At 49.6% G+C, this 12590-nt stretch overlaps 1 protein-coding gene across 1 annotated transcript; it reads left to right on the top strand.

Moving 5' to 3' along the window:
• Positions 1-3862: 3862 nt before the first annotated feature.
• On the top strand, positions 3863-7748 carry HO173_012340 (uncharacterized protein; the record flags this gene model as incomplete). The annotated part of the gene is made up of 7 exons (XM_037314212.1): positions 3863-3987; positions 4043-4114; positions 4169-4342; positions 4401-5758; positions 5809-6047; positions 6107-7189; positions 7347-7748. The coding sequence occupies 7 exons, from the start codon at positions 3863-3865 to the stop codon at positions 7746-7748; spliced, it is 3453 nt and encodes a 1150-aa protein (XP_037158888.1).
• Between the last annotated feature and the right edge of the window lie 4842 nt (positions 7749-12590).

Raw genomic sequence — 12590 nt, forward strand, 5'->3', positions numbered from 1 at the left:
ATTCATTGCGTGCGCTCCTTCATCTTGACCGACTTTGTGAATAAGACGTATACTCACTACCGTTCGCCGACTCGCCCGATAATTAACGGGCTTGCACTGCTTCATTTCAACTAACTCCGTGAAGATGATGCCTATTCATTGTTATTCTTTGTCTCGCCCGAGAAGTGATAGGCTTACGCTTCTTCACTCCGACTGACTTCGTGAATGTGATGCGCCTTCATTGCAATCCTTCATCTGGTCCCAGAAGTGACACACTTAGGCTTTTTCACGTCGTCTGACTTTGTGAAAGAAACACGCGCTCATTGCCATCCTTCACCTCATCTCAGAAGTGATAGGCTTAGGCTATTTCGCATCGACTGACTTCGTAAAGCGATTATATATTTATTACCTTACTGTATCGTCTAAGAACTGATAGAGTTACGCTTCTCCAATTCGACCACGTTATGAATAAGACGCGCAGTTATCTCTGTTCTATATCTCATCTGAAAAGTAATAGAAGACTGATGATTCAATGCCATTCCTTTTTTTATCTGGGAAGTGATTGGTGATCCAGATCAAATATAGCGAGATACTATGTGAATCAGGATGTATAATAAAAAAACGGCTTTGTAAAGCAGTATCGGCTTGGAAGTTAAAGAATTTAGAAAGAAGTATAGTACCATGCAAGCGCGTGAATGAAAAACGCAAACTACAGTAGCTGCTGCACTGTCTTTCAATGTATGATTTTACTGCTTTTCCAACGAGTTTGATACACAGAGAAGGACATAAAGCTAGTAGAAGGAAGTACTGAGAAAGGCGGTAAAAGAATATCTCTGTCAAATCTCATTATGGTCTTTCATTTACTTAGGGATAGCATATGATGAAAGAGTGTACGAGACTTGTTGGATTGGAGACTTCAAGCTTAAGAGGCTTGTGGGACGTAGAAGTGGCGTGCCTACAAGTAAAGCAAAGCTTTCCCGACTTGGGCTCAAAGTTATTCAAGCTTGGTGATGTGAAAGTGACGTGGAAATAAGTAACTTGGCAGCTTAGTTTTCTCGACTTCGTGAGATTGATTAGACGTAGAAGTAACATTAGATTCCTCCAGCAGAGCTTTATCAACCTAAAGGTGCAAGACTGTGTGAGCTCAAACGCATGAAAACAATGTTGAAATGGGATGTATAGAATTATGTTCCGGCACTGAAAGTCAAAGTCGGTGAAAGTGTTGTAGGAGTAATGAAGTGATTACGCAGAGCAGGGCTATGCCAGCTGAAAGTCAAGCTTTCCGAGCTTGGGGACATCGACGCGATGCCAAAATGGAGATTGCAGGACCATGTCGAATCTGAAAGCCCTAAATTTCCGCCGAACACTGAGAGGTGGAAGAGGGAAGTGGTTGGCAATGAAGGACTCGGTTGGCCGTACGAAGCCATCCTGTCGGAGACAGCGAATAGAAAACGACATAAGAGTGAGGAAGCCAAAGACAGGTAAGTAAGGAAGAGTCTGCGACGAGTAAGGGGAGGTTGCGAAGACTAGGATGCTTGCAGCTCCAGATCTGTAGATTAGTCCCGATCTCGGTGGTCTTAGATGAAGTGGCAAGTATTGCAAGGTCACGACAGCTCTCAAATTCCAAGCTCCAGCATCTCATGTGATGTGGAAGGAAGCAAGAGCAAAGCACAGAGGGTGGGCCTTTGGAAATTTAGGTGCGCAGGTCGTCCAATCTCGGTGACCTGGATGGTGCCGGTGTGCGAAGAAATAGTGCAGATTCCTGCTAGCTCTGCTCTGAGATTTCGAGCTTCGGCCGGTCAAGCGGTGTGAAACAAAGGTAGCACGCAGATTCGGGCCTTGTGACGATTGGGCCACCTAGGGACGACAGGTCTCCATGTCCGCGCATTATTTAAATGCTTTTGGGTGCAATAGCAAGATGTAAAGAGCTTGTGCACAACCGTGTGGGGAAGAAAGTTGTTGAGAGATAGATGAACACCTTCTGCCACGGCTGCGCGTTCAGATAACAAGATATTTCTCGTCAAAAAGACGTTGAGGGAGAAAGGCTTGCTCTTGCTTTGTGTGGGAGCTTCTTTGAGCTCATGTGCTAGACAACCTTTAGTTTTGTATCCTTTCCACTACCAGACATGACACCATACAGCAGTTGGACCTTGCGAGCAATTTTTTTTTTTAGAAGGGGGTTTTGGATTTATTTTCTTTGGGCATACCCTCATGACCCCGCGAACCTAGGCAGTTGTCAAATATACCAAACAGTGTATCGTCCCTGCGGACCAAGCAGGCGTTCAAACATGTTGATGTTGATACACGATCTAGCAGGCTTTCATTCTTGTCAGACTGGTGGGGTGACCGTTCAGCGTACGGACGAGACGACATCGACGCCCTTGCGTGGGCAACGCCACCGGACGTTCTGTAAGCACTCGACATCCGTCGCTTGAATATGAAAGGAGTTTCCCGATGACCACGGTGAGGTACGAGGTCCTAGTCTCATCCGCAAAAATTGCTAGGTTGATTGTGTTGTGGTCGAGTGCTGCTTAACAAGAGGAGGGTTTCATCACGAGAAAAGCAGGGTAAATGGTGGGATAGGCCATGAACTTCCCTCTGGTTATAGCTACCAGCTCTATATGGAGACTGATGACACGTTCTTCGATGTATCAAATGTGTGGCCGAATGAAAGAGATCACGACACAGACCAAAAGATTTCATGAAACACTATAGCTATTCTGGCCTAGCGGCATCACATGACGAATTTTGCCAAGCCCTGTAAAAGTAGATCTTGGTGAATTAACTTCCTCCTATCAACAGCTTTCGCGTATCAAACTCATCTCCTCCGAGTATAATCCTTCAACACCTGCTGATACGGAGTATGAATGCAACGCAGACCGCATAGATGAGGCACCATCAGACCGGTGAACTCGGAAGTGGCGAACAAAAAGACGCGTTCGCGACCTGGTGTTGACAGAAGCAGTAGCGACCTATCTCGGAGCATGGCTTGACAGAAACCCAATCCTCGTGGAAGGAGCTCTTGGACTCAAATGGCTAAGAACCCAATTGCGTATTGTCCTAGAAAGGACTATTGTACTCCCAGTCATGCAAGATCTAATCAGCCTGCATGCGCTACCTCTCTTCCATGGCCTTAAAGTCAGCCTACCGCGTCTACTTTATGCCATCATGCTTTTGCTGATTAAATCATTTTTGGTATTGCTGCAAGTTCTTGGCTGGATCTAGTTGTTTGCGCCGTACTTCTTTTCATGCAAAAGATCAAAGGCGGCGGCTCAAGCGGTACTTTTGCTTTGCTGAAACGCGACGTTCTATCTCAGTCATTTTTGTTATAGAATGAGACCTGGAACGATTTGATCGGTAGCCGCGTCTAATGCATGCATTATCTTCTTCAATGTTGGACGCCCTTCTTCTACGACTCAAATTCTTTTACAAGCTGAATCTGCCGAGCAGAATATTGTGGCTGCAAAGCACAAATACATGCGCTTTGTCCCCGAGAGGTTTCCCCTCACAGCTCATTGCAGAATCATGCAGGCAGTTTGCTTGCTTGCTTGCGACTTGTTTGTTTGCGTATTCAGCCACGTACCTTGCCACGTATCCGGATCACTCCAGGTCGTTCCCGCCTGCATTGCAAACCGCGTACTGGGAGCACAAAAGCAGCATTCTCCCGAAAACATGAAAGCATTCCTCCACAATCACAAAATGTATTCTTCATCGCTGAGAAACACAAATTTGAAAAACTCACAGAACATCAGAACTTGTACTGTCTGTGTATGGTGGGAAGGCCTGCTGAGTGAACCTTGCTCACCAATAACTTTCCGTTCGTCACCACAAAAATCTGCTCTCTATCTAACGGCCGACCATAGCGCCGGGGCACAATCTCATCATGCCCCCGAAAAAGGACGTCCCTGGCTGGAACCCTGTGTCCGGCGATGAGAAAGCCAAAGGGGCAAAGAGGAGTAGGCGTAAGGCAAAGAGCGGCACCAACTACGAGAATTCTGAAGCAGGCCCGTCAGTATATCCTGCTTCTCTACCATATTATTTCGAGCTAGACTGACAAAGTTAGGTCTTCGACTGTCCCATTACCATCCCCTGCTCAAACCGGCTATGGACCAGGCCCATCCCTTCAAAAACCACCGTCAGTATATCCTTCTCTCATACTCAGTACTTAAATTCCTGCTCACATAGATAGAACATCGACCGGGACTAACCAGACTCCGGCACCGATTGGTGCTCGGTATACTACACAAACTCCAGACCAGCCTGCCCAGGCAACTCCATCTTCGACTCAGCCAACTCAGCCTTTGACACAGACTGGTTCTGGTCAAGCCGGTCAAGCTTCAGGTCAGCCTGCTCAAGCAGCCGTGTGAGTTTGATCCATGCTGCACCCGATCGTATCCCAGATCGACTCAACGTTTTTTTAGGTCGACTAAGCCAACCAAAACACCTGGCCCAAATGCTTCGGCTAGTAATGATAGGAATACGGGCGAATCTTTTGCTGGGCTCGCTGCAGCCCAAATGGATCCAACTGGCGGACTACCAAACCGAAGTTTGGCTGGCTTGAACAATACAAAGCCAGGCTCTTCGACTGTCGCTCAACTACAAAAGACTTTGCCTGGTGCGGAAGGCTCCGAGAAGAAACAATCGATCAGCGATCCAACCAATGCGGATTCAGGAGCCGAATCGCCTGAGAGAACCCATCCACAGCTTCAACCACGACCAGGCGGCACCGGAACTAAAGGAAACCCCGTCACTCTTTCCACAAACCACTTCAAACTGGCTATTAGGCCGGGTCTAAAGCTGTATCGCTACAGCATCACAGTCTCGCCCGAGGCGAAAGGAAAGAAGCTAACCCAGATGATCAAAGAGGCACTGAGTCTTCCGGAATTCGACCTTCTGAGACCTGTAATCTTCTCAGACTTTTCGGCCTTCCTGTTATCACCCCAAATGCTCCCCGGTGATTCGTTGAAGGTCTCTGTACCTTACAAGAAGGGGGACGGCGCTAAAGACCCAAATGATGCAAAATCTTCCAACGACGACGAGATTTCAAGTGGCGTTGAAGATTCAAGTGACCCTAGGAAGTACTACGTTAGATTTGAATTCATCAGGATGGTCGACTTCATCAATGCTACAAACGCCCAAGATGGCTCAGCAAACCAGGGAAATCTACCAATAGCGCAGGATCTCGATATCGTTCTTGGTCATTACCGAAAATTATCGCCGGACATTGCCATGATCGGTAAGCGGAAAGCATTTCCATTGCGAGTTCCAAACGTGGAGCCAATTTTCCTTTCAGAAGGCCAGCGTGAGGAGAGAGCTTTGCTAGCCGCCCTTCGAGGGTTTTTTTCCAGTGTCCGCCTTGGGACAGCCGGAATCTTAGTCAACGTCAACGTCAGTCACGGGCCATTCTACGTTCCAAAACAACTGCCCTTTGTGTTCAGAATGATTGAGAATCGTCCGCAAGTCCATGCTACAAGAATTCCGGGCCTTCTAAAAACGTTGCGAGTAGAACTCACGCATTTACAACCCAAAAAGATCCTCAGGACCATTTCAGGATATGCATCTCCTGGACAAGGTAACGGCTATGAGGCTCATCCGCCAAGGGTGTCAACGTTCGGAGCTGGACCCCGGAATGTAGAGTTCTTCGAATACATATCCACCAAGCCGGCCATGGGACTGAAAGACAAAGAAAAGGCCAAGGATGGCCGTCTGACCGCTCACAGTCTTAGTCAATGCGGCTGCGATGGCTCCTACATTAGCGTCTACGATTACTTCAAAAGGAGTATGTTGTTTTGTCATCTCCCTTCCCCCGCCCTGACTGACTTTCAGTAGAATACCCGTCGCATCAGGTCTCTGAGACTATGCCCGTTGTCAATGTTGGGAATGCACAACATCCAGCATACCTACCGCTCAGCGCCTGCCTTGTGATTGCCCAACCATCAAAACTGACGCTCAGCTCAGACGAAACGGCTATCATGCAAAGATTTGCCGTACGCGTTCCTTGTCACAATGCAGACTCCATCAGCAACCGCGGATTCTCGACGCTTGGTCTGACAAATAACCCAAAGCTGGTAAAACTGCCATCCTTCCACAGAGCTAGACATGATCAAGATGACACTAACGTCGATAGGCAAGACTTGGCATAGCCATTGACCCTAAAAGAGTGGTACTCCAGGGTCGTGTCTTGCCACAACCGACCGTAATGTTCCACGACAAGTATGGAAAGGACAAATTTGGAGAATATGGTGGAAGTTCTCGATGGAACCTGGGAGGTATGAAGTTCAGGAGCTCAAAAAAGTTGGGAAGTTGGGCCTGTCTGAACATTCACTACGGCCAACGACCTGAGCAAAAGCACGACACTTGCGTGAAGAACTTCGTGAAAGTTCTCAATGACTGTGGCGTTGAAGCATCAGGACCACACACGACTCACCTAAGCGCAAGCCAACTCAACCAATTGGTCAGCATTTTTCAGAATTATCAGTCCTCCAAGCCTGCCATCCGCCTCCTGCTTGTTGTACTACCCAACAAAGACTCGCAGCTTTACAACCAGGTCAAGCGACTTGGAGACCTCAAATATGGCATCCAAACAATTTGCGTCGTGGGTTTAAAAAATAAATTCTACAACACCGCGACGAACGACCGTGGAGAGCTCAGATCGACGCAATACTACGCGAACGTCGCGCTTAAGGTGAACATCAAAAATGACGGAATTAACCACGTGCTCAAAAGTGACCAATTAGACTTCATCAGCGAAGGTGAAACAATGGTTGTGGGCATAGATGTGACCCATCCGTCTCCCGGATCTGGACCCGTTGCGCCAAGTGTAGCCGCCATGGTCGCTAGCTCTGATAAACACCTAGCTCAATGGCCAGCTGAGATTCGCATCAACCCAGCCCGTCAAGAACAAGTCGAAATGCTTCGCCCGATGCTTCGATCACATTTAATATATTGGAAAGAGAAGCATGGATCATTTCCAGAAAAACTTCTGATATACCGCGACGGAGTTTCCGAAGGCCAGTATCAGATGGTGCTTGACGAAGAGTTGCCGCAGCTCCGAGCGGCTTGTGAATTAGCCTACGGAGACCAGAGACCTCCACGTATAACCCTCATCGTTGTCGGCAAACGTCACCATACTCGGTTCTACCGCTCAAAAGTCACAGGTGAAATTATCAGAACCAATGAGGGAAAAGACGGCAACCCACCTTTTGGAACTGTGAGTACATTCTTGTCTATCTCGCCCCTAGTAGTGGGAGTTTCAACTCGCAAGATCTCCAAAGGCATCCAAACTTCTCAGTGCTTGCCTTCTCTCCGCGTTTTCGTTGTTAACCAATTCTCTCTCTACAGAGATGACATCCTGACTTCCAAATTAGGTCGTCGATACGGCAATCGTGGATCAAGTGCGAGATTGGGATTTCTACCTACAGTCACACACCGCCCTTCACGGGACCGCACGTCCAGCACACTACTTCGTCCTCTTGGACGAGATTTTCAAAAACCACACCCCGGAGATGCTGCAAAAAAACAAATGCAATAACGCTTCTGATCTTCTCTACAGCATAACGCACAACATGTGCTACCTTTTCTGCCGAGCCACAACGTCAGTCAGCATCCCTCCACCCGTTTACTACGCGGACATTGCGTGTGAGAGGGGTAGGCGCTGGAACAGCAGAGTCTTCGATTCATCGCAAAGCGAGGGGAGTGGTGGGAATGAGCTAGTGAATGATGACGTGAAGGTCCATAAATGGTTGACAAAAACGATGTTCTACATCTAAGGTATGTGTCTGAGGGCATTTTGGGATGGGCCGGAGGGAATTGGAAAACTGAACATTGATGCTGCAGAGGAGCGCGATGGGATACCAAATCTAGATTGTTGATGTTGGCGTGGGAGGTAAAATGGCAAAGCGTAGCGATGATAATGATTGCGAAGTGCAGATAGAGTTCGACATCAACGACTAATGATTCAATGCTTCCATATGCCTGGCTCATGTAGAGCGACCACAGCCACATTGCGAGACTGCAAACCCACCGGGAAGACAGCTGTGCGCCTCTCTCTTCATGAGTGCCAACATCGTTAATTCAGCTCAACAAGAGCTCTCCATGGCCGACTCGTGACGGCGCCGGTTCCGCAGCCGATGTCGAGGAGGCGGTGCGGGTTGCGGGCGAGGCGTGGATCACGCGGTTGTGCATGAGGTCTGCGAAGCCGGCGGCTTGGTCTTCGAGGCGGTTATGCTCGACGGTGCTGGGGTTAGTGGTGGCATGACGTGTGGGTGCGTGGGGGGTGTAGGGGGAGGGGATGATGCCTACTCATTTGGTAGGTTGTACTCGGCGTCGGTGTTGTGGGACGATCGTTGCGCGGCAGGGGTCGCCGTTGGGAAGGACCGGGGGAGATGAATGATTGGTTCGTCTTGGGATTGCAATGCTGGCACCAAGATTCTAAAGATAAGTTTGGGGTGGACGTGGTTACCAGACCCGTTTGCCTCAGGAATCACAGATAGGGAAGATATTTCGCAGACAAAGGTTGGAACAAGCGGGCCGGAGTTGAGAGAGTCTAGTACATATGATGACAAGAGCGCATAGGAGACCTCGCTAAGCGAAAGTGCTGCGGAAGAAGCTGAACGTGGGGGTTCCTTTTAACAACAAGTGCAAAATGTGAGCAATGTGAAACAACAATATGGGTCTCGCGAATGGGAAGAAACCCCCAGAAAAGGGGCAGAACCCCCTTATCTACCTGTCTTCATCTATACATTACTTGTCCCAACTCAGGTGTCAACTCTTGACGCACCGGAAGCAAGCATCCAAAAACCTCAGCTGCGTCTTCGAGTTTTGGCGTGGATTCAAACAGCAAATCAGCCCATGCGCTGGTTTTGCTGAGGATGTCGAGTGTTGACGCTGATTCACTGTGACAACTGCAGTGCCTGGTAGCAGACTAGGTTCTACTTCACCCTTATGTACGGCTTCCAAACGCTAGACCCGTTCGGGTACGTATTGGCGACGATCAGATTGACCTGATGATCCTTGGCGACGTGTCGTATAACCATCACGCGGGTCACCAGACAGGCACTGACTGGGCGGAGAAGATGAAGCTGCAGAAGCAGGGTGGGAAGATCAAGGGTTGCTTTTTATCACATTATTGCGGTGAGTTTTGCTATTGATGGGTCTGTATGTGTGAGTGAGATCAGCTGCTGCTGGGTGGTAGGGTTCCAAAGCTCATATTTTATTTTGCGAATGTTCGGCCTTCTCACTTCCTTCCTGTGAGGGAGGGAAGGTTGAAAAGGGGGTGCAGTATAAGATATCGTATTGCCTGCTCACATTTCCTGGCAGAAGAGCAAGGGATTGTTGTTAAGTAGAACATAGAAAACACTCAGATGGAGGGGCGCTACCGTCTTACTACATGATCGTCCCCAGCAAACATCATCTTCCAGAACCTCAAAGTGTCCGCATCCACCAACGCAATTATTCCCTCCTCTGCCAAAACCACAAAAGTACCCCCATACCATCATCCCCAATCCAGCCCCTCTTCCAGCGCGGACCTTTCATTCCCCCTTCTCCACGAACCTACAACACTCCACCCCATCACCAGTTCCACAAGCCATCAACACGATCTCTCACCCACCACCCCGCCACCGCACCTCCGTCGCCTCCCAACCAAACCCCACCATCCGCAGCTACACCTCTGGAAAATCTTCACACCCAGCCGCGACTCCCGCACCACGGCCTGGGCTCTCCAACATCGAGCGCAGAACACCCGACCACGAGCCGTTTCCGCTCCGATCCAGCGGCGGGACTTCCGTTCCGTCGCTGTTTCTAGGCGTAGGTACGACATCGCACGGCCAAAACGGCCCGGGCCCGACGTGCGCGCGGAGAAAAGGCGCACGTCCGATTCTGGCCCTCCGACGACGTGAAGACATGCAAGAAGATGCCGCCCTCGTGGTCGGAGATGCAGAATGTCTGATACCAGCTCACAGACACGCTGGAGGCTGCAGCCGGCGGGGTGGAAACCCTGGCTTTTCGGGATCGTTGGAAGGGCATGCGGTCAGCGCGGGTATGAAATGTGCGGACTTTGATAAATTTGATGATTCTGGTGTTTCAGAGGCACGATTGCACGTTTCGTCTCTTGCATCATTTACCAGTACTTACATACGTACGTCTCGTTCCGAAGTGTTGTAGCCCCGAGTTCCCCCCACGATGCCGTCTAGATACGTGGTTGTACCGCGCGCTTACCCAGTGCGTGGGTCGTACGTGTGCTCCGTCCGTCAGCAAAGCCCGCTCGCGCTCCTCGCTCGCCTGGATTGCCCATCCAAAACATATAAGATAGAGATAACCTCCGGCTCCGCCTTCACAGCACCGGTCCCTCACAGCCAATATGCAGAAGCAGACCCCAGACTCGCTTTACCGACGAGATCGTGGACAGCAGACGAACGCTTGCCAGTCTTTATTGCCATCCCAATAACGTATATGGCAGCCGAAATCTCTATGAAGCCCGCTATTTGTTGGATAATTGCTGTGTTACACAAGACGCACAAGTAAGGTTCTACCGGCAATCATCGGACCATAGTTGTAACTAGTGACAGCAGTGAGGGTGATGATAGTTCCAATGATGTCGCCATTCAGGAGCCATGTACGTCTGCCCAAGCAAATGCCGAACATGAAGATGAGAAGGGAGCTCCCAAGCCAAGCTCCAAATATGAAATCTGAGCTGATCATGAATATCGTGGTAACGGACGGCCGCTGGTAGGACGTCAGTTAAGCACAGATTAGTTGTCTCATTCTCTTTGCGAGAAAGCGCATCATACGCAGAAGTGTAACGCACATAGGAGATAAACAAATGGTTAGGCGGTCTCACGCCGGGGATAGCAAGCCTGAATGGGCCAAAATAGAGGCCTAAATAGGCATTGTCCTCGTACCCCGGCGCAAGGAAAACCTCATGCCTATGGCATAGAACTGGAGTAAAATAACAATGGACAGGCGTGGGTGGGTGGGAACAAAGTATGCAATGGCTATGAAAGAGACGAGTTCGAAAGAAGTGCCATCGACAGGTCCAAGACTGGCATCTATATAGCACTTAGTGAACACCTGTCTCCTACCCCTGTCAGGGTATCTGACAGGGACCTGAAACGGCGGCAATAGCATAAGACCCACTAAGCCCCAGTCCCACGGTGGCGAATTGTACGGCATGTAACCGGTACCTACATGCATAGCTTCTTGGAACGACAGAGTCAACAAAAAGCCACCAAGGACAGCTTCAGCCCAGGCGAGATTGATACAGCAAACCAGCGCCGACGACTGCTTGCCATAGGAGTCGCTGGCCTTGAGCAACCATTGGCGCAAGAGTGAGTCACACGATTTAAGAAACGCAAGATGAAGGAAAAGCGTGGTCGATGGAAGACCAACTTTGTGCTGCGAGACTCGGGGTGAATGGGGGGGAAATGAAGTTGTGAGTTCGGCTGGGTGTGACGTGAAACCTTTTATCTTCAGGTGTGTGTAGGAGGGAAGGCATGATTTCATAGGCTCCCATTTGTACCTTTACTAGTTGTCACGAGACAAAAACAGTAGCGTATATGAGGCCAAGGTCGGCTATGGAGCTCTTTGCGCTGGTAGTGCGGGGGTGTTGCAAATTGCTACCACGCCGACGGCGAACCGTTTTCCCTAGATGAGCGAAGGATGGGTCTGATTACTAATTCATGTTCCAAAAGTACGATTTCTTGCCGAATCATACCCCAAGATTTGGTGTATGGGTATGAATCATTATTTAGGGAAATGACTCGGTAAGAATTCATAATTTTGGGGTATGGTTCGGTAAATTGCCCGGGGAGGATGCTGCAGCTAACGTGCCCCATAGCCAGACCCCACCGGCTTTACCTATGAACGCCGGCTTATTAATGCGGTGAGCGTCGTTCAAGATATGCCGGAAGTGGGCGATGCATGGCTAGAAGATGTATGTAATGTGACTTGAAGATCATTTACCGGGAGGGGACGAAGATGCTTGATGTACGGCGCCATTTCGGACAGGTACTGAAAAGGCGTGCATGTCCTGGTTGATGGTGCTAGCATGATCGGTGGCTAATTGTAGCCGAGTGCTACCCGGTAATGCACGGTCTTAGATCCGATAAATCCGGGTGTGAGTTCTGGGGGATCCTGCATTACCGGGTACCTTTCCGGGTGCGATACGAATAATCGCCTGCTAGCGCCGCTTCGTTCGGAGCTTAAACCAGGCCCCCGGGTTCTAGTACTTCGGACGAAGCAAACCCATCCTCTCGTCCTCCCATCCTCCCATCCTCCCATCATATCCTGTCCGACACCCTGTTCTCAACCGCCTTCGGTCAAAGCCGTTCGACTACTAGCTCAGCTAGGGGACATTGATTGGAGATGCCCTGAAATGTACGCAGATCAGGGTGTAGGGTGAATAAGAAGTTTAGTCCCCCTCCTTGGGACATTTATCCCACAGACCTGGCTCTGATGCCATCTTCGTTCAAGTGTGCCAAGAAAGTGTTACGATATTGGAAAAGGTGGAGATCTAGGCCTCCTCCAGTCAGGCCGGCCCTTTGCCACAGCGTTCTGTGCGATAACAGCGGACATTTGAGACTGCTCCAGAACCAAAAATCAAAGCAAGGAGA

The sequence above is a fragment of the Letharia columbiana genome (genome assembly GCF_014066305.1).
Source record: "Letharia columbiana isolate WasteWater2 chromosome Unknown Sc0000078_s0, whole genome shotgun sequence".
In the NCBI taxonomy this organism is placed as follows: domain Eukaryota; kingdom Fungi; phylum Ascomycota; class Lecanoromycetes; order Lecanorales; family Parmeliaceae; genus Letharia; species Letharia columbiana.